Source organism: Malurus melanocephalus, unplaced genomic scaffold, assembly GCF_030028575.1.
Source record: "Malurus melanocephalus ecotype Western Australia unplaced genomic scaffold, MMel_1.1 scaffold_32, whole genome shotgun sequence".
Lineage (NCBI taxonomy): Eukaryota > Metazoa > Chordata > Aves > Passeriformes > Maluridae > Malurus > Malurus melanocephalus.
The window spans coordinates 2383641-2406436 of NW_026623264.1; the positions used below are offsets into that span (position 1 = coordinate 2383641).

At 37.5% G+C, this 22796-nt stretch overlaps 1 protein-coding gene across 1 annotated transcript in view; it reads left to right on the forward strand.

Annotated features, from left to right (window-relative positions):
• The window catches only part of KCNB2 (potassium voltage-gated channel subfamily B member 2), a 185035-nt gene extending 173251 nt beyond the window's left edge, over nucleotides 1–11784 (forward strand). The window contains exon 3 of the mRNA XM_057363931.1: nucleotides 1457–11784. Coding sequence (XP_057219914.1) covers nucleotides 1457–3619 — 2163 coding nt within the window. The 3' untranslated portion in view covers nucleotides 3620–11784. The remainder of the gene's footprint in view (nucleotides 1–1456) is intronic.
• Nucleotides 11785–22796: the final 11012 nt, after the last annotated feature.

Below are 22796 nucleotides of genomic sequence, written 5' to 3' on the forward strand. Positions count from 1 at the left end.
AAGATAGCACCTAAGTACAACATGATGCCAAATACACACTTCACACCATGAGTAATTTCAGTTTGTTCTTACAGAGCTGTTAACCTAGAGATGAAACACGTTTACTGCTACTTTTCTCAAAGCTACAGTGAGGTGGCCTTTCTATCTCTGGAGCCGTTATCACCACTGTGACCAGTCTCTCTGCATAAATCCCTCACCCTCACACTTGCATTCTTCTTACCTGCATTTCACTCTTCTTGGGTGCTCCAGCAGTTTCGTCAGACTTAGTGGAACATCACCAAATAGATTGAACAGCACCATTTCTGAGAAATGAAAGTAAATGCTTTTATGAATGAGCTTAAACTGAGCTTTAAAACAGMAGACAAGTTATTTTAATATTTCTAATAAAAATCTGTATTTAATTAGGACTTCCAACCAAAACAATGTATTTTTTACAATTTTTTGTATCACATCAACACTTTGGACTCTGTCTCAAAGCTGCTCGTATTACTTAGAATGYAAATAACTAAACTTTCTGGTAATGGCCAGCGTTCAAGAAACAACTGATGTGGCACTTAGTGCTATAGTTTAGTTGGCCTGGTGGTGTTCAGTCAAATATTGGACTTTTTGGTCTTAGAGATCTCTTTCAACCTTAATGTTTCTTTGGTTCTGTGATTCTGTGATTCTATGATCCTGTGATYCTATGATTCTACGAAAATGAGTGACAAAATATATTATAAAACTTATCTCCTTAGACAGAAAGCAAAGCTTTATTTMTTGGAAGCCATTGTCTACTTACACATTTTAATAGTTACGAGAAACTCGATTCACCTTCATGCTACTTACTTTCTAACATCTTGCTCTCACCCTAATTCAGGACCAATACCTTCAATTCTTGTAGCATTTAAAATTTGTCTAGACATGACAATTCAGCAGGACTAGTCTCCTGATCAATGTTTCCTGTTTTTTCTCCTCACCTTTGACTTTCAGCTTATAAATTTATGTTTGTCTAGGAAAATGTGCACTGTGTAGTACTGAATTACCATCTTACACATGGTATTCCCCAATCAATTCTCCACACCACGTAAAGTTTTACATAATTACAATTAATGCAGAAAATTTATCATGTTCTGCACATTGGCAGGAACTATATATCCTTCACTCAGAGACTTGCAATAATAAATATCACCTCCTATTGTAATTTTAAAATGGTAAGACCAGTTGTGGCTTGCTTTCTGAAATGAATTGGCTTACTGCAGACAGTAAAGCAATCAGGTTTTGACCATGTCTAAGATGAGTGTAATGTTTTCTCTCTGTGCAAAATTCAAAATAATGAAACAATAATGAGTGCAGCAGCCAAAACACCTTCTGCCATTCTGTGTTTATTTGACACATGTACATTTGAAAGGATTTACTCAAACCCTGACAAGTACATTTGTATCAGTCTAACCAAAACATTGTTTATTTTATTTTACAGATTTTGGCCATTGTGTCCATTCTGTTCATCGTACTGTCCACTATCGCTTTGTCTCTTAACACACTGCCAGAGCTTCAAGAAATAGATGAATTTGGGCAGCCAAATGACAACCCTCAGCTAGCACACGTTGAAGCTGTGTGYATTGCTTGGTTTACCATGGAGTATCTTTTGCGTTTTCTGTCCTCACCAAATAAGTGGAAGTTCTTCAAAGGCCCGTTAAATGTCATTGACTTGCTGGCTATCTTGCCRTACTAYGTCACCATCTTCCTCACAGAGTCCAACAAAAGTGTCCTGCAGTTCCAGAACGTCAGACGCGTGGTCCAGATATTTCGAATTATGAGGATCCTAAGGATTCTTAAGCTCGCCAGACATTCGACAGGCCTTCAGTCTTTAGGCTTCACRCTCAGGCGGAGTTACAATGAATTGGGCTTGTTGATATTATTTTTAGCCATGGGAATAATGATATTTTCAAGTCTTGTATTCTTTGCTGAAAAGGATGAGGATGCTACAAAATTTACAAGTATTCCTGCGTCATTCTGGTGGGCAACGATCACTATGACTACTGTAGGATATGGTGACATTTATCCTAAGACCTTGTTAGGTAAAATCGTTGGAGGACTTTGCTGTATCGCTGGAGTGCTGGTCATAGCCCTGCCCATACCAATCATTGTGAACAATTTCTCTGAGTTTTATAAGGAGCAGAAAAGACAGGAGAAGGCAATTAAGAGGAGAGAAGCACTTGAGCGAGCTAAGAGAAACGGCAGCATWGTCTCCATGAACCTGAAAGATGCCTTTGCCCGCAGCATGGAAATGATAGATGTAGCAGTAGATTCAGGAAAGCTCGGAGAACAATTCAATCCAAAGGAGACACCTGATGACAGCCACCTGTCCCCAAGCCGGTGGAAATGGGCCAGAAGGACGATGTCTGAAACAAGCTCAAACAAATCTTATGAAAACAAGTACCAAGAAGTTAGTCAACAAGACTCCCACGAGCAATTAAACAATGCTGCTGCATCCTCCAGCCCACAGCATCTCAGTGCCCAAAAACTGGAGATGCTGTATAACGAAATCACTAAAACTCAGTCTCAGCCTAATCTTAACGCTGGTTACCAAGACCAGTCAGCAAAGCCACCCACGTATGAAGAAGAAATAGAAATGGAAGAAGTTGTAGGGCAGAGAGATCCGTTGCCAGCTGGGCCTGCAGACGTCATAATGGACATGAGGAGCACATCCAGTATCGACAGCTTTGCCAGTTGTGCAACTGACTTCACMGAAACAGAGAGGTCTCCTCTCTCTCTGTTTCCTGGCTCTCACTTGCACATGAGATTTCCAACTGATGCTGTTAATCTGGAAGAAAACCAAAGAGCAAGAAGTTCTCAGTTTATACCATTTGCAAAAGACAGAGGATTTTCTCCAACTGATGTCACCTTTGACTATAATCCAATCAACAGAGCTGGTATCAGTGAYGGCAGTGGGTCCCAAACTGTTTCACATGGCCATTTTCATTTTGACACTGCCATGGAAAGCCCCAAAAGCTCCCTGAAAGGTAGCAACCCATTAAAATCTAGATCACTTAAAGTTAATTTTAAAGACAATAGAGGTGGTGCTCCACAAACTCCACCGAGCACCGCAAGGCCACTGCCAGTGACAGCAGGAATAGATTTCATGCAGGCCACCCCTCAGCACATCAGCACYATTCTCCTAGAAGAAAATTCCCCCCAGGGTGAACGACCTGTGCTTGGTGCTGACGCATCTGCACTTGGTCAGGGACCTCTTAAAAGATCATCCCCTCTCTTTCCCAAACAAAAGATTTTCACTTTCCCTTCAAAAGAGAGGAGGAGCTTCACTGAAATAGACACTGGAGAAGAAGAAGAGTTTATGGAGCTACATGGTATGAAACATGAGAAAAAACAGGATATCAAGACAAATTGCTGTGGGGATAAACACAGTGATGGCAACAATTTAACAGGGGAGGCACAGGTCAGCTCTTCACCCAAAAGCATGAGCCACAACTGTACTCAAGACATTTACCATGCTGTGGGTGAGGTAAAGCCAGACAGTAACCAAGAAGCTCACAAAATGGAAAACCATTTATTTGCTCCAGAAATTCATTCAAGTCCAGGAGAAACTGCTTATTGTCCCACACGTGAAACTAGCATGTGACTAGTTACAGAAGCAATAAAAATACTTTTTCTTAAAACACAGTTAGTAATGCCTATGAACTAAAACATGGAAAGCCTCAACAAAAGTGCATAAAATGTTATTTTTGCATGGCATGAAGAGTTGTTTAGTTTAAATACTGTTTAATTAAAAAAAAAAAAAAGACTGCTTTTTGTAACAAACAAAAAAAAACAGGAAAAAAATGACTCAAGAACGGTGAATACAATAAAGAGAGCTCTGTTAGGAGCAAGTGTTCTGCAACATCTGACATTTTTGATCCTTTCACTTATGATTATAGACAGGTTTTGAACTCTTTTAACTTTTTTTTTCCTCAGTTACAATGAATTTTAGAATTTGCACATGAAAGGATGAAATGTCAATGCATGCACTCATAAAGATGTGAAACAAGGTGCTTTGAGCTTGCAAAATGCATATATTTGTAAATAGTCCGGGGTTGGGGGGAAAGCTACTGTTAACAAGGATTTATGGAAAAAGCATTTCCTGGGACACAGATACTTCCTTCACAGCGTGCTGCCTGGAGGTTTTGTACAGACTTATGTTGCAAAATTGCAACTTCTACTTAAAGCATCTCACGTATCTTGCTTTCTGTTAAAAAGCTCATGAGTATATCTGTTAATTAAGGACTTCRGAATTTTAGTTTATCTGTGCTGTAAATCATGATGGTTTTTTTTTATTTGCATAACTTCAGTTATTGCATTTGTCAGTTTAATTAATGATCCTGTGAGGAAAAGCAAAGATTTAATGACCAGAACTTGAAGCATTTGATATTTTTATAGAAAACTGCCAACATTTCATAACTGAGAAAAAAAAGTTCCATTTTCAAATTTAAAAAATCATAGTTCTTTCTGTTGCAATAAATAGTGCCAAATGGCTATTCAGATCTATCCAAAAGTTTTCAACCTGTTAGAATATTACTTCGTATTAAAAAAATATTTCCCACATTCACATTTTTCCTTTTACTTAATGCTATTTGCTTCTATGTGATTTTTGTTCTCTTACCTTTTGTTCTCCATGCAGTGCTCATTCGTCAGCAATGGCAATGTTGTTGAAGCTGTTGTGGTGAAAGGACGTAAGAGGCAAGGTTTRTAGGGGAAAGTGGTACCTTCTGTTATCATAAATCATACAGCCAGAGAAAAAAAAAGGCTTCAAGTACATGTGATTTGCCTCAGGTCTTCCATTGCCCAAAGCTTGTCTGTGTTTTTCAGTTCAATTCTTTGGACTGACAGAAGGTATCACTTGATTCACCAACCTTGCCTCAACCCATCCTTCCATAGCTGTTCTGAAATGGAGTMTAGGCTTTCCACTATACTTAAATAAAGGAAAATATCATTCCACTGACAACTGCCAAAGCAGCTTTCATTTCTCTGATTTCTCCAGCTTTGTAAAAGAAAGATGCTGAACCAAAGCTTTCATTACAAACCACCCATCTAACCACTGTCTCAAAAAAGCTATTTTTTATTTCATCCAGCATCCATGGCATCTTATGCTATATACTTTTTTAAAGCTTATAAATTTCTATAATTCCCTAAATCATAAGAAGTTTTTTTCAATTCATGAACTCTAATCATAAGGAAATATATGCAGTTACACAGGCACGTCCTACAAAATATTCCTTTTTTTTTTTTTAAGAGAGACTCAAAAGTACATTAGACCAACCAATGCATGGTTTGGAACAGCAGGCTTCTACTTACCATAGGGCACCTCTGTTAATTTTACTCCTGTCTTTTCCTGTCATTTAAATAACAAGATACCTAATGCATTTAGTGAAAAGGAACAAGCATTATTATTGCAACATTGCCCTTTGCTTGAAGTGGCTGAGCTGATGCCACAGACCTCACTCAAGCCTGGCTCATGGGAAAGAGACAAGTTTGAAGAGCCCCAAATTATTGATCCTGGKAGCTAGGCCAAACAATAACCAAAACACAATCATTTCATTGTTTGGGGTTTTTTTTAATATTTTAATTTTATGTTTCCATAAGTTTTATTATTTTTATAACAAAATAATATTGAGGTCTCTCTTCAGTCATCTGAATAACTGAGAATATAATTTTTCAAACAATGTCTGGTCATTAATTCTCAAAATAAAAACTATTTTTTTTGTCTTTAATTGCAATTCATTTCAACTTGTTGCTGCATTCAGTTTTGTGTATTTATATGGTTATCTGCGTAACACTTTTTGATCATGTTGTCTCTCACTGTCCCAAAACTTAGCTCTTTAATATTTTATAGTCATTAATCTTCTACATTTATTTTTCAGTTTCTAGATATTTTCAGTGACTAAAACTAAATGCCAGTCAATTTTTATATGCCTGAAGTGTTGATTTGTATTTTCTATGTGCAGTTTTATGAAATCACATGGGCCTGTTCAATCTGCCTTTACATCCTAGTGAAYTAATGAAGTCCAAATTAAGACCAAATGGGACCTGGTCCCATTCTCTGGATCCACAGAAAATTCCCATTTAAACAAAGATGTTGTTCTGGCGAGACTGAGGTCTGTGTCATGTTCCTTCTGTGTGCTTTTTCTCCCAGGTGACCCTCACRCTTTGGAAAACCCCCTTAGATTTGTGCCACTTGATGGGAAGAGAGGAGTCCAGCCATAGGGAACATAGTGCAGGAACAGAGATTTGATTCCTTAAGCTCTCCCAAGCTAAACTGTATGCAAACCTGATCCTGCCCTATTAAAATCACTAAAAACTCAAAWGGGATAAAGTCAAGGCCTCAGTCCTTGTGCAGATGAATTTCCCCTGAAACCAATGGGAGTCTGGTGGAAAAAGGGACTGACTGAAATACAAATGAGAAGGATGATGGTCTCCCTCTTGATGAAAATCAACAGGAGCWTTAACTATACCAATCAGATGAAAGACCGGGCCCTTACTTGCTGCTGTATTTTAAATGTTTTCAGAGAAGCACATTTATTTTGAAAGCAAAAGAAATGCAATTTACTTTATTAAYAGATGCTTTATTTTTTTGAAATACTGGAAGGAAAATGATTAAGCTTTAGAAGTGCTTTTGGTATAATTTTGTTATCTACTTTTGACTATGCTGAAAACTGTTTCCAGAAGCACAGGTTAAGACATGCTTTTCCAGTCTTGACTGCATACACAGGATCCACTTTTGAATACCTACCTTSCATGATTCCTGATTAAAACATCTAYTTGAACAGTTGCAGGAGTGGATCTAGCTTTCTATCCAGCACAGAATGTGCAAGAAGTGCAGGCCAGRATTGCTTGATTCATCATGAGCTGGTATGCAGCAAATTATGCAAAATTACGCAAGTATATTTTTCTGGTTTTCTAAAACTTTGAAGCCATTTCGGAYTTATTACCCATTCGCCACAGTAAGGGGAGAAGGTGTCTGAGTTCTGAAGTCAGTCTCTAACGCCAGCTGTGCAATTTCAAAGCAACTTATGGAGTCTTAGGAAGAAGTGACTCCTTTCTGCATGTGAAAAGGGTCTGACTCCTTGTATTACTGGAAAATGAAGAATGTTCAGGGAGATAGCTTTGCAATTAATCTATTTTTTATATTTTTTACTAACTACAGAATCCTGAATCAAAGTTTTAATTCCTTTTCAATGATGAAACCAAATGCACATATTTAAAAATGTTCACAGAGTAATTAGAAGAGTTTTTGAGTAAGTCACATTAATCCAAATCTGGGTGGGGAGGAGCAGGGGGGGAATAATATATCGCACAAACTGCAAAGGAAGTTCCTACAGGAAAGCTGTTTACAGGGGAAGTGTATAATGTAAAGAATGTAACATGGTGTAGGAAGTTTTTGCACTACCGAATTTATATAAAATACACTTTTTTAAATGAAAACACAAAAGGCCTTTTAATGCTACATTGTATAGAACATAGAAGCCTCTGTGCTAATGCAGCAATCTAATGCACTGTGTCCTCACTTCACAATTGGTCTCAARATTCAAACATTAGTGATGTTAGAGAGGTGATACCTAATGTAATACTAGAGCAACGGACAGGAAGAGCCTTTTAGCACACTATTATGTAACCCAAAGTGTGTACAGACAGTTGKTTTTTGCCTATAATATTTATCAATCAAAAGAACAGTTGGCTTTGGGAGCATTTCCTAATAGGTAATACCGGGCAATGTATTCCTTGAAAAACAATGAGGTTTTTTAAAATAGACCTCTTCCTCTGCATGTTAACTGAGCCTCTGTTTCCTTCAAGGTTTACCTTCAAGTTATTTAATTAGCTGCTTCAAMCTCATCTGTGAACCCAATTCAATACAAAAGCCAGTTGTCTTTTTGAAACCCTGTTGTAAATACAGTCAGACTGCTAAAAATATTCAGGGCTTAACTGACTGGCTTCTTCATTCAAATAATTTTTGAATCACTTGGATAGAAAATAAATATTTCGATCATGCAAACATATTTTAGAAGCAAAAAAAATGCAAAAAATATGCCTTTTTTTTCAAAGTATCGAGCACAGATCGAGGAAGAAATGCAAATAGAACAAAGGGGAAAGAAGGGCAGAAGAAAACTGTAAGTAACCAAGGCATGTTTTAGTGTGCTATATAAAAAGAAATATRATAAAACATATGTAAAATAATCCTTGTTCACACTAAATGAGGTAAAAATGCCAGTGGCAAAAGATTTAATTCCCTTCCTACTCCATCATCATTTTTAATGCAGAAACAACAGGTTCAGTGAAGCTATTACCCACTCTCCTGCTACATGAAYATCTGATCTGTAATTGTTTTTCAGAAGACTTTCCTGAAAAATAAGATACCATATGTTGCTGTCTTTATTGATCTTTGGATTTCTTCTCACTGYCCTCCAAATATCAAGCTTGTCTTTTTCTTGGGAGCAGTCAGAAGGCAACCCACCCAACAAGATGACAAGTATATCTTGTTTGTCAGGGAAGTGCTCTAGTAGTGTGGTGCAAATGGCCAGATGAACTCTGCTGCATTTGAACCAAGGAACAAGAACTGAGTGTCACTTCTTCCTGTTTTCTAGTTGCAAAGTGCTCTGAATTCACCAGTGTCCCCATGGTGTCCCCATCCTCCCTGCAAGGGCTTTCAGTGTTCTTGCRAGAAGCTCTTTGAAAGCAGTTGACTCGTAAATGCTATTAAGAGACCCATCGGTCTAAGTGTGAATATTTGTCTCTTGTCCAGTCTAGTTTTAATAGTGGCACTCAGCTTAAACTCAGCTGAAATTTTGTCTAAAACAGATCAGATGTTCTGGGAGCCAAACTCCTAACTCATTTTGCCAGCAGGCAAAAATGAGAGACAAAATTTTGTTTGCGTTGTGGGATGGTTTCTTGTTCAGTGATCATACACGGTGGAACATCTGCAGGTAGGGTAATGCACTTGTCTTTKTATTTATTTTGTTGCAGGTTCAAACAGTATTTTTTTAAAATGTTGAGTTATGATATTTAGGAAGTATTACCCTTTAGTGAAATGGAGATTTCTTCCAAAACAGCAGTGATACTTTAGAGCCCTCTGTTATTATTGATTGCTATTTAATTTTCTTTTACAACACTTAACACAGATCCCGATGAATACCACTGTGGAACAAGGAAGTAACATACAAATATTACTGCTCTCTTTATGTAAAAGTAGGTAAAACCCATGGTATTAGATAATATTTAATCTATRAAAAGATAAGGCTATTGTAATTATACCTATCAACCAAGCAGAACCTGTCATTATCTTAGACATTGACTCTAGTCCTGTGATCAGCATAAACCATGAATCTATGAGCAGTCTGTGTAATTAATTTCATTGATTTTTAATGGTAATTTAAGGGTAATTCTTTAATTCAAATGAGTATTTAAATATATATTTGGCATCAGCAGAAGTAATGTTCACTTGTGAAACTGGAAGTCTGTGGCTATGTTTACAGTGGCATCTTAGAGGAAATCAGGAGAGCTCTCTTGACATGAATCTCTCAACTATCCCCACTGCTCATGCTTTGGTTCACACCACTGAGCAATCCTGCACTATGCAAATTGGACTACTTTTAGATGAAGCTGAAGCAGAAAACTTCTTCCATGAGGGCACCAGTTGTGCTGCAGCCAGGGCACAGCATTCAGGCCCTGGTACAAGATGAGAGATAGCCCAAAATTGTACCCCAATACACCTAGTGTAAATTGTCAGCACAAACAAATTGTTTTCCTCAACAAATCTGCTTGTATTGTACAACTTGCCAATGTAGACATAGGTTTCTACCATGGCTACTGTCTTCAGTCCATGTAGTCTTGGCTAAATCCCTTACTCAAAAAAATTTTGCCATTTCATCAGTGGTATTGCATAAAAAAAGCAATATGTAGCCAAAGATTAAATTGGTCCCAGTGCATTCCCCAAGATAATCCACATGACATTTAAATAATAAATTCTCGATAACCTTTGGATAGTTGCATTTTGCAGTATGGACCAAACTATACATTGCACATTTCTGCAGTCAATTTACTGTAAAGTTGATGCACATGTGATGAAGACAGTACAGACAGCACTAGACTGACTCACTCYAAAATCTGTGGAATGATTAAACAGATTGCAGGTAGCTTAACAGTAACTCTTACTTTATCATGGTGTGAATAAAAGCAGATTGCTGTGCAGTCATGGAGGATCAGAAGCCCAGCCTGAGTATTTTGTGCTGATCTTCCCTGTCTAGATATCTTCCTATTTGGACCACCAGCTGAAATTGATTTAAATGGAAGAACTAGTAGGGTTTTGATTGTGTGCTTAGTTGCTCTGATGTCTGGGACATACCTTGTACAATAACATAAGGAACAAAGCCTGTTCCTTTATCTCACTTCTYTTAGCGATTTCAAGGTGGAGGACATAAGGCTTAAAGTGATATTTTTGCTCTAAATTTTGCTCAGATAGCATCTCTCTGCAGAGGTTCAGAATACAAAACACTTACGCCCGTTCTTGAAGTCCTTAAGCAGAACACAGTGAGAATTCTGAAGCCCATTTAACACTGAAGGATGGAGCAATACATGATAGCGTTAGGCAAAAGGAACAGTTCATAACACATTACAAAATACATTAAAAAAATTAAAGAAACCTACTGTTGGGGACAATCAAGGGTAATTCTGCTAGGATGCAGAATTCTGGATTTATATCTCCAAATTTTGAGAGTTCTGCAGAGTTTTACCTGTACAACTCTTTCAAAAATCAAAGGAGCCATGCTGATAAACTGAAACATGGAGGAATTAGTGTACAAAGAAGCTGAGCATTGAATACATAACCTATTGCTTTAAGATCACTGTAAATATCAAATTAAATGTGTACTAATCCATGTTTATATGTTATTACTGTGTTAGTTTCATAGATACAGTAGCATGACTATTATTAGTTTTATGGAGTTTAATGAACTTTGTATTCCTCTGTGAATGCTCTGAATGCTGCAAACAAAAAAGCACAACAGTATTTTTTCAAGTTCTCTTGGGGCGATAGCAATGTCACTATTGTTCAGTTTTACAGATTTAGCAACATTTCATCATACATTGCTCTATTAATAACGTATCTTTCTTTAAAAGTACTGTCACTAGGAGATAAAAGCATATGTGATAAGTCTTGTCTAATCTCATTCATCTGCCTTTACAAAATGCCCCAGACATTTTGTGGGAGAATATGCTGCTTTTGCTTCATGCATTGTTTGTATTTGGGGGTGGGGCAAGGGAATAATAGGGCATTTTGCAATGGTAATTTCATCAAACATGTTTTTTTCATTATTATTGTATTTGTTAGAAACATTTTGATTTAGTTTCTTTCTGTAGATAGAAATTTGACAATAGCTTTTTTTTCAACTAACCATTTGATTTCATTAGACTAACAACTTCTCACATTTAGTRGTATTCGTATCAATGTCTCCATATCAGCTGCATTTTAACTTCATAAAAAAGGAAATGTGATTATTATTTTTGTCATACTAGATTTTGCTGATCAACTAAGTACTTCTGCACCAATCTACATATTAATATGCATGTTGTAGTCTGTACAATTGTTCAACATCAAAATATCTGTTTAATTTATGTCAAATGTCTGTAAAATAAATGCATTGTTCTCCATTTCAGTCTGATAGAATAAGCAGGATAGTAAATAAATGTGTAAATGAATCATCTGTGTCTCATTTCAGTTCTATTCATGAAATCGCTTAACATTGAACATTGCATATATATCAAAACAATAATTCATAGTGTCTTCAGATGTCATTACTTAACAAAATTATACAGGGATCTCTGACAGATATTGTGTACAGAAATAAATCACTTGGCTATGCAAATAAAGTCAGAATCCATTATTTTTTAAAAAAAAAATTAAATGTAGTGATTCTAAGCCTTTTTCTTCCCTCTCTGGTCAGAATTAATGCTAATTACACCACTGTGATAGATATAAAGCCTCAAATGACTTTACAAGGGTGAGTAAGCAGTATTGCCTGTAGGATGGAAAACAGAACCATGGAAAGATTTTGCAGCCTTTTTTGGCTAGTCTAACCCAGGTACCTCAGCCTAATATTCAGGTGTAGGGGATAAACCAATCTCTTGTCCAGCTTAAAACTGAGAAAATTGAAGTTAYAGTGGAAATTATTTTACTCCTTTAAGATGAGCCATGAAAATAACMGGGTTTTTTTAGGAGTAAAGTTTTGCTGCAGATCCACCTACAATAGAGCAACTCTACCATTCAGAAAACAATATCATTCAGTCACCTTCAAATTAGAAAGTTGTTTTTAAATTCCAACATCTGAATMGCACTGCAATGAAATAAAAATGGAAGTCCAAGTTCGTCCTGCTGATTACAATCTTTATGAGAGCACAGAGATGCTTTAGTTTCACAACCACACTGTGCTATAGATCTCTTAGTACACAATTCACTGCACTGCAGAACTTCTACTTTCAGCTTTTAATCTAAGAGTTCACTCTATGAATGTGTAGCACTGCACATAAATCTAAACTTGTTCCATCTTTCTGTTCTACCTTAAATTCATTCTCAACTTCCTTTTTCCTTTAAAAAAAAAAAACCAAACCACATTCTTCTTATTGCTTGTCCAAATCTCTTCTTCTTTGCCTTGATCTGAATCATTGCATTTTAAGGAAACTATTGGGGGGTTATATATTATCCAATAGCCAAGCAGTCTGCAGCCCACACATCTAATCATGGTACCCAAAAGTGTTTGCAAAGCTGCAGTTCCATGTGCACATTCCAGCTCTGCTACATGGTTTAATCCTGCTACAAGACCCAGGCCTCTTCAGATTTTGGATGTGCAGAAATGAGGCTAATCACACAGGAGAAAAAAGAGGGAGCATTTTCCAAAAAGCACTGGTCAGTCAAGGGAACAAGATACACCACTGTAGTTCCTGGCTCAGCATCTCTTGAATCATGCCATGAGCTCAGGAAATCTTTCTGTTCTAGCTATTTCATCTTCTCCAATCTTCTTCTCTTCCTCCATTCTTTCTTGAGGAGCACATTAAAAAAAAAAAGTCCAGAACCTCAGTATCTTATCCCAGATCCAAAGCAGCCTAAAGTTCCTAGAGGAACTGACTCGATGCTGGTGAGAAACAAAAATGTAGAAAATCTCCACTATTTTATTGGTGCAATCTGACCTATGGCTGAACACAAATGCAGCTAGAAGGCAGAAAAAGTATTTTATGATAGCCTGCAATTGTGATATGTGGTTGGGATTAGGTCCTAAAGAAAAAAATATTTTTGGCAGACCAGAAATAGAGCAGGTCAATAGAAATCATACTGACAGAATACTGAGATAGCAGTAGGTTAGCAAAAAAGTACACGACCATAATCTATTCAGAGAAAAAAAAAAACCCCAGCATTTCTAGATATAAATATTAGGAAACTAAACTACCTAAATATTCAGGATATGATTTTAACCTTATTTTATTGAATAGGCTTAAGCCATGTTTCTGCTGACTCTCTGAATGCAAATTTTCATTGAGTGAAAAACAGACACTATTAATCAGATGATGAGGAAAAACTAAGCAGTTTTGTTAGTTAACATCAGGAGGCCCAGACAGAACAAGAGTTTACTCAATGCTGCTAAAAAAGCATTTTTGGTCTTAAGAAGTACTTAATAATGTTAAACTACCATAACTATAAAATATATCTTGTTTGCAGACAATAAAGACATATCAAGCATATGGCACCAGAAGAATTGGTGCCATTCAATAACATTTTTAGGTTATTATAAGTAAGTTTGATTTATTTCTCACCTTTCATTCTCATGCATTCTACAGATTATCATATTTCCCACAGTGGAAATCAACACAGCAACAATTTATTGTGAATCACYGCTAAATTACCATTTAGGTATTCCTGCTGTAAAACATTCAGGTTGAGTAATGTCATTGACTGTTGTTGAAACTACTAATGAAACTATTGCTTTACTTTGCAAATGAAATCTATTTTTATGATTTGTTTTCTTATGTTGCAGTTTTCAAATGGCAATTTGCCATTATTCTTCTTTAACTGTCTTCCCAAGACAGTTTGTTTCTACTAGATGGCAAGAGGCAAGCTGTGAAGTATCAGTATACTATTCATATCCATGCTATGAAAGTCAAAAAAGCTTCTTCAGATATTTTTGCAATTTAGTGCATTTATTATGGAAAAGAGCTCAAAGTGGGCTTTAATCCGTTTAGACTCTGGACAATCCACAGTTAAAAGAGCCACTATGAATGCCCAACTGCAGGAAATGGTCCTAACTTATTAAACCTTTAGACATCCAATGACAAAACACAGATCCATAAAGAAGTAAAATCCATTTGCACAGACACTCAAGAAACTATTTGTATTTACCACGTTTTCTGTTTTAATCTCTTACTGGTTTAGATTTAATAATTTCATTAAAACATGTTAAAAGGCTCGCATAATTATACCATTCTTGGAAAGAAACTGGGTTTGCAGTTCTTCAATCCTTTACCAAGATGSTAACAAAAACATCTTATCCCTGTGACTCATCTTCCAGTGGCGAGTCTGCTGACCACTTGAGCAAGTGACTCTTTATATATATACATAAAACACCCACACATGCACACAGCACATATGGAATGTGGCACTGTCTTAGCACCACAGTCTGCAAACTGAAACTCTGCAATTCTTTGCTTATGTGCTACGATATAGCTACGATCTAGAGAGATTTCTCAGTTCATCAAGGCACAGCAGAAAGATCTCACAGTTCTCACAACTCTAATTCCTATTTGAAACAAAACAAGTCACATACAAAAAAAAAGAAACAAAACATGTCACAGGACATCATTTTTCCATGCACACAGAAAAAATGGAAGTGTTAACACACGGGGATTGTTATAAGCCTTAAATACCTGGCAGTAAATTAAAACATACATAGACTGGAATAATTTCATCCTAGCATGAAAAGTTACATCTCCAAAAGAAGTTTCTTATAGCAGAAACAGTACAACTATCAGTTTAATTATCAGCAATTCTTGTTTGCCAGACCACCCTTCTCATCAGAAGCATATAAGCAAATCCTATTTCATAACTGCAAGCAGGTTTCACATGTTTACCTTGCAAGATGGGAGAAAAACTCCAACTTTTCTATTTAATATCTATTTAATAGATATTTAATATCTATTTAATAAATATTTAATAAATATTAAATAAAAATATTTAATAATTTAATATTTAATAAAACTAAGTCAAAAGTTACTCACATTTCTTGGAGAGAAAAAAAAATAAGATTCCCAGTAATCAAGAGAAAGAAAGACCTTAGTAGATACAGAAAGAAAATAAATTTTTTAGTGTTAAAAAATAACGGAAAAGAGAAGCTACTGTTTTTCATATCTGAGACMTCATTCTCACCCACAAAAGCAAATRAAGAAGAAAYAGATTTAAACAGGCACTACTACATAAATATTCCACTACCTCTGCTTTCTGTAAGTACAGTTTCATTTCAGTGTTTCCCCCCAATTAACAATGAAATTGATTTTTTGATAATCAGCATGTTTTATTTCTTTGGAATTTCTAGTCATGACTTGTGCAGAATTAAAACTCAGGGACTGTCAGCAATGTATCCAGAGCTCACAATGAATAGAATTGTAATTCCAGAGGTGTACTGATGCTGCAAATTAATTTGACATTCATTGTGATGAGTGATCAAGGCAAACTACTTTGCTATTGTGCATGTGTTCAGACATATTGTCTGTCACAATAGCTATTTACCCAGTGTTAGAAATCTAATGAAATCTACAAACCTCCCTTTCTTAAACMACAGTAAATTATTTCCTTTCCATTTGGAAGATTGGGTTGAAAACCACCAGATTTAGTTTCACCGATTCAAATGAATCTCAGATTTTTTGGTGCTCACTATGACTGATCTCTGACATTTCTACAGATATACAATRAAGTGTGTCTCTCTTTAATATTTACACAGTATTTAACATTGTTACAAGTTTATCCTCTTTCTTCCAGTTTGCTAAACACATTCAATGCTCAGCTAATCAGTAGAGCCAGAGAATCATATTTCCAAGGCCTTATTTTCACGCTGGGAACAGCTGCAAAGCTGTTWGTTCCTAGTGTCTGGCACATTTAGCAAAATCAACAAACACATAAATATATTATTACTTCTAAACAAGCAGACTTTCTGAGAGGTCTCGAATGATCATTTCACAGAAATATAGTTACCTAAACTGCAATTATCTCAGRTATAACTCCAYAGAAAACRGTGCCGAATGTCAATCTGCTCCRTATACCAGAGACACAAGTATTTGGMCAGTAATTTAGGGACTCTTTCTGGGTATYTTTATCAGAAAATCTTCATTCACATAACCAGTAATCAGTAAATATAATTTATATTCGTTAAAGCATGTAAACACTATGGATTTGTTTCATKTACTTGAACACATTAATTGGTCAGAGGGCTGCAGAGGAAGCACCTCTYCTATGAAGACAGGCTGGGAGAGTTGGAGTTTTTCAGCCTGGAGAAGGCTTTAAGGACCCCTTATAGAAGCCATCAGGTACCTAAAGGTGGCTACTAGAGACCTGGAGAGAGGCTTTTCCCAAGGACAYGTAGTGATAGGACMAGGGGGAATGGTYAAAGGGTGAAGGAGGGTAGGTTTAGGTTGGACATTAGGAAGAAGCTCTTTACTGAGAATGTCWTGAGGCACTGGCACAGGTTGCCCAGAGTTGTGGACTYGCCATCCCTGGAATTGTTCAAGACCAGGGTAGATGGAGCTTTGAGTAACCTGGCCAAGTTGATGGTGTTGCTGCACTTGACAGGGGACTTGCAACTACTTGTTCTTTAAGGATCCTTCCAATCCWAGCCATTCTACAATTCTRTGATCTTAGCCAAGAATTCCATATAACTTCATCAGGAGTTTTGCGTAAGGGCTATAAGAGCAGGTCCCTGGTTAAAACAAGAGACATTGAGAAACGTCAAAATGTGAGAAGTATTTGCTTCTGGCAGCAAGTAAGGTGGACAACAGTCAGTGYTACACAGCATTCCAACTTACCATTCTTCTTTCTAGGGGGAGTCACAAACATTAAGACAAAACAATGGTTTCATATTCAGTGATGTGAATGCACCAATGAACACGGCTCATGATTATATAGCAACTGCATTGTCTTTAACTCAAGTCTCATAAGCAGTTCTTCAGCTGGGACAGAATAAAATGCCTTATCAGTTCCTTTTCTGTAAGAATTAATCTCAGCAAAGGGGAGGAGTTCATAATATCGAATACTGTAATACATTTGTCTCCAAAACTGCATTAMATTAACTGAGAATAATGCAGCCTTTATCCTTTCATACATATATTAGCTTAATGAGYCATTAAAGTGTCTAGTATTTAAAGCATACAAAGAAATCCGTAGTTTAACTTTCAGAAATCATCCAAATATCTTACAAGTGCCAATAGTACTCTCAATAGGAGAAATTTAGCCTTTTATTTCTTTTTAAATTGCTCTTCTGTATTATTCCATAAAATGCATTTATTTACAAGAAGACAGTTGAAATCTTTAAYACTGAATCAAGTCATCTAAGTTGGAAAAAAMTCAAAATGGAAAMATATATGYTGGATAATACCCTGCTCCAAATCAGATSCCAGGAAATTAGACTCATTTCCTCTTTTACTTTCTCCAGATAATTAATCATAAAATTCTTCCTTTCCCAATGATCAGAGTTCCATAAGGAAATCTGTCCCCTTGGAAGCAACAATGTCCACAAAGGGGCCATGTGCTTTGGCAGAGACCTCCAGGTCTCCCAAAGAGGCTGTTGAAACACAGAAATGTTGAGTTTAGACCTCACCAYGGGAATTCCCCAGCACTCACATGGCCTGTGAATGTGACAAAGGGAGTCATTGTTTCAGCCTTGCCACTTTTGTAAAGTCCAAACTATTTGAAACCACAGCAGATGCATGCCCAGAGGATCAAGGAAAGAGAGAACACAGTTGCAGATCYACAATTATTTTCTATTGCAAACCAGCCTCACCCATCTATTTTTGCCTTCTCAGAAATTTACTGCATCTAATTTCTTCTGTATGATTGGCTCAGGAACACCACCCATAAATCTGTGAAACGTTTACATGGTATTATCCTTGCATAATCTTGGCATACTTACAATGAAAATCCTTCATCAAATGTAAAGATACTTTCAGTTATTTCTAGACAGATACGATTTTCCAAMATCTGTTCTCTTAGTCAGTATTCTACCAGAAGTCTGGTCTGTCCTGTATTTCTACAGATGATGAATAATTTCAGTTATATTATTTTTAAAGAACTTTCGAGGCTCAATTACTTTGATTTTTCCATCATTCTATAGCTCATAACTATTACCCTTGACAAATWTGAAAAGGTATCTTACAGCAGAACAGCATTTTAGCTGGTTACACATATCAAGAGTATTAAACAATCTCCTTCACCTTTGTTCCAAAGTAACTGCACATAATACTATATAACCTCTATTATAACTAAATGTGTGTTTCATGGTTGTGAGAATTTTAATATATCTCATTCTAAAGTCTACTGGTTCGATTTGTCTGATGGCTCAGCACTCCTAGTAAGATTTTTTTTTTAAAAAAAAGAACTTGTACTGTAATGCTTAGGAGGAATTACAGTTTGTGAGCCAAGGAGCAGCTCTGTTATGCAACAAAGGCTGTAATACAACACACYTGAAAAAGCTGAGCAGCTTTGAAAGTGTGCCTTTTATGCAGAAAAGAYTTCTAAAGGGCTAAACTGGACTAACATTGCAAAACCTTTGATAACGAACCTTGGAGTTTTCAATGCATGACTTATTTTTTCCACCTTCCTAGCTTCTCTGATAACTATTTTTTAAGAGGATTCTTGACTCTAGTTGAGACAAGATGAAAATAACAGAAGACCATTTCACCCAGAGATATAAAAGGAAAGGAAGCCTTCAGAGCACAGAAACCACTGCAATCTCTAGTGTTTGTGGGAAAAAAGAAAAACAAACAATGGAGAATGTTTGATGGGGACAACTGAAACTCCTGAGGTGCTAGAATGTGCAAAACACATTTGCAGTAACAGTGCAAAATAGTGATTGAGGTAAACAGTGGTAAGAAATGACACTGGATCTCAGCATATTTTCCAAGATATATATATATAAAGTTATTTAATCTTACACTGTTGCAGATTATGGACTTTATAGTCTGTTATGCCTGCTAAAGAAGCTCTGTATTCCAGCAGGGAGTTCTGCCAAGCCAAATTAAACTAGAATTCAGCCTACTCATGTGCTATACTCAAATTCCTTCATTTCCCCATATCTATTTCCTTTTAAAGTACAAAATAATTATTAAAAATTGAATTTATGCAATGTTAATAGTTTATACTCACCTGATAAACATGCAGAAGATGTATTCTCAGTAGCACATGCACATAGAGCACACATATGTACCATRCCTATACATATATATACACACATATACACACAGCTGGCCACACATACCATGGAATGGTTTTCGGGTCGGAAAGGACCTTAAAGATCATCTGYTTCCAACACCCCTGTGCTGGCCACCTGCAAAGCAGCAGTGCGGTCCCATCCTGCCCACACCTGCACCAGCTGCTGTTGGTAAGGGCTGCWGGGGGCAAGGACAGGGCARGGGAGTGCTCCCTTCACCCTGTGARGCAGCAGGGCAGTSAGWGTCACAAGCAGGAGTGGCATCCTCTGCCAGCCTTTGCCACAGCTGGGAGGCTGATCTCAGTACTGGCCTCTCACAGAATCACAGAATATTCTGAGTTGGAAGRACTCACAARGATCATCAAGTCCAACTGCTGGCCTTGTACAAGACAGCCCCAAGAACCCCACACATCCATGACAGCATTGTTCAAACGCTTCTCAAGCTCTGTCAGGCTGGTGCYGTGACCACTTCCCTGGGGAGCTGTTCCAGTGCCYGACCACCTTCTGGGTGAAGAACCTTTTTCTGATGTCCAACCTAAACCTSCCCTGACACAGGTTTAGACTTTTCRCTCGGGTCCTGTCCCTGGTCAYGACAGAGATCAGTGCCTGCCCTTCCTCTTCCCCTCACAAGTCATGGACTGCAGTAAGATCTCCCCTCAGTCTCCTCCTTTCCAGGCTGAACAGACACAGTGCCCTCAGCCACTCCTCACATGGCTTCCACTCAAGGCCCTTCACCATCTTCGTTGCGCCCTCCTTTGGACACTCTCTAATAGTTTAATGTTTTTTCTATATTGAAGTGCCCAGAACTGCACACAATGCTCAAGGTGAGGCAGCCCCAGCCCAGAGCAGAGCGGGACAATCCCCTCCCTTGCGTGGCTGGCGATGCTGTCCCTGATGCACCCCAGGATGCGCTTGGCCCTCCTGGCTGCCAGGGCACTGCTGGCTCATGCTCAACTTGTCATCARCCTGGACCCCCAGGTCCCTTTCTGTGGCACTGCCTTCCATCCTCTCATTCCCCAGTCCGTACACACAAACAGGGTGCTGCATCCAAGGTGCAGAACCCAGAACTTCCCAGCTCACTTCACTAGAAATTAAGTTGGAGGAAACAAAAAATCAGTTCCCATGCTTCACAGWGATGAAAATGTTTGGAAGCTTTATGACATCAGGAGTCAGAATCAATACCCTCTAGAAGAATTTCATGCTGTTTCCATGGAAAGAAAATGTCTTGAAACAGGTTCTTTCACTCAACATGCAAAGGGCTAATCCCCAGTCACAGTCGAGGTTATGTCTGGTTTCCTTCATATGGCAAAAGAAGTTTCTTTCTTCTGATCTTTGTTCTACAGCTGCTGCAATTACTGATATGTTAAACATAATTTGTCTGTTTTGGAGCAGTACATCAACATTAGAGTACACTGAAGTAAAGTATCACAGAACACTTAACGTTGCAATTTCTTTCTTCATTGCCTAATAAGAAAAAAAGACAAATTAGGAGTCACAGTGTGAATGCAAGCTAGAGAACCCTGTTTGCTTATTCATCAAAAGAATCGAGAATCTGTTCAGACATACAATTGTTAGTAATGTTTARCCAATACATGTGCTACCACCATCACATCTTTCTAGACCCATTAGCTGTAAACAGATCTTTAGGCACCCAAAATATAGAGCAGGCTACAGAGAGTGGAGGAATCTGCATTTTGGGACTATGTATCTTTATTTATGATGGTTTCAACAATGAGAAARGAAGCAGTTCCCAAAGAGCCACAAWTAAAAGCTGGAACTGTTCTTTTCTGCCCTCTGATTAAGTACTTATTAAAGTCTCTCTYTTCATACAGCAGAGGTTGCTCTTGACCAAGTCATGCAGGCACTCTGAAGAGGAAATATTTTTTGTGTAAAGGTAGAAGTACAAAACAAACAAAAAAATCAAGTCCAGTCACAAAAGCTCACAAGCCCTGGGATAACATAATGATGCTAAACCACATCATTTTGCTAGATGAGAGAAGGGTGCATTTTTCAGGAATGGCCTGCACATTCAGAACTGAGTCTGTTCTAACTCTTTATCAGCTGGGAAGAGGAGAATGAGATGAGCAGGGCCAAAGATAAGAGGTTTGCTCTTTATTTTTAAGGCAGACTGAGAGRCATAAAGAATTTTATCTATTCTCAGGCACAAGCATCTGAAAGACAAATGGATTCAAGGTTCTTGAAGCTGAAGACTGAATATCCAACCTAAATGAATGAATTTAATACTGGGAATGACCAGCTGGGACTATGTGGAATATTTCTGCCCAGTTCTRACAACTCAGAAATTCTCTCTTAGAGGCAGAGATTAGAAGATTCAACTTATTAGCATCAAACTGTCACAGACAGAAAACTCCTCATTTGTCAAATTAAATTATGGCTTGGGTCATGCTAGTTAAAAAGAAAGTCTGGTGAGACTTGAAAAAATTCTCAAGTTCTTGCTATGTTTCATACTTAATTTATTTTCAAGAAAGGAATGACTACTACACAAGCATTACCCTGTGTGCCTGCCCCTGAAAGGGGAAAAAGAGGAACCGACAGAGTGAGAAAAGCACCCTCCTTTCACAGCCTCCTGCCCCTGAAAGACTTCAGGAGAAGACTATTCACTGAGGTTAACTGGTTTGAGAGGCCTGAGTGGGTGGATCCATTGTCTTYAAGCCTTTTCCTGCTGAAACKGTCAAAAAATATGCCACATACAACAATAGTTTTGCAATATGGACAAGCGTCTTCCAGGCTGAAATGAAAGTCTTGTGAAACAGGCAACTAAGCAGTGGAGTGCCAAAAAAGCGTGATACTCACAGTGCACACAAATATATGCGTAACACACACACACATGTATGATAGCATGTGAAGGAAAGGGCTATAAGACAAAAAATTTACCTTCACTAATTCAGTTTTGTCATTGTCTTCCCGATGCCGGTAAATGCACTGGCTAAGAAGAGCGTACARTCTTTCCATGCGGGTTATACTGACATTCTCAGTTGCTGCAGTGACYGAATCCAGCACTTGCTGAAGCAAAAAAGTGGGAACTATAGCTCAGAACAGCACAAGATACATCCTGCTCTTTTATATTGGTAAATAAAAGTGGCACTTCAGAAAAATGATTAAATGTATCACAAGATTTAACTGGAAGAAGCAAATTAATATTCTATACTTCAGAAAAAAAGGYTTACATTTCAGACAATATTTTCTTACACATCACTGTATGACATCAGTGATCATAACTACCAATCAACTGCTTCTAGGACAGCGGGGAATGACATGATCCACTTTGTAGCTGCCACAGGAAAGTGATACACT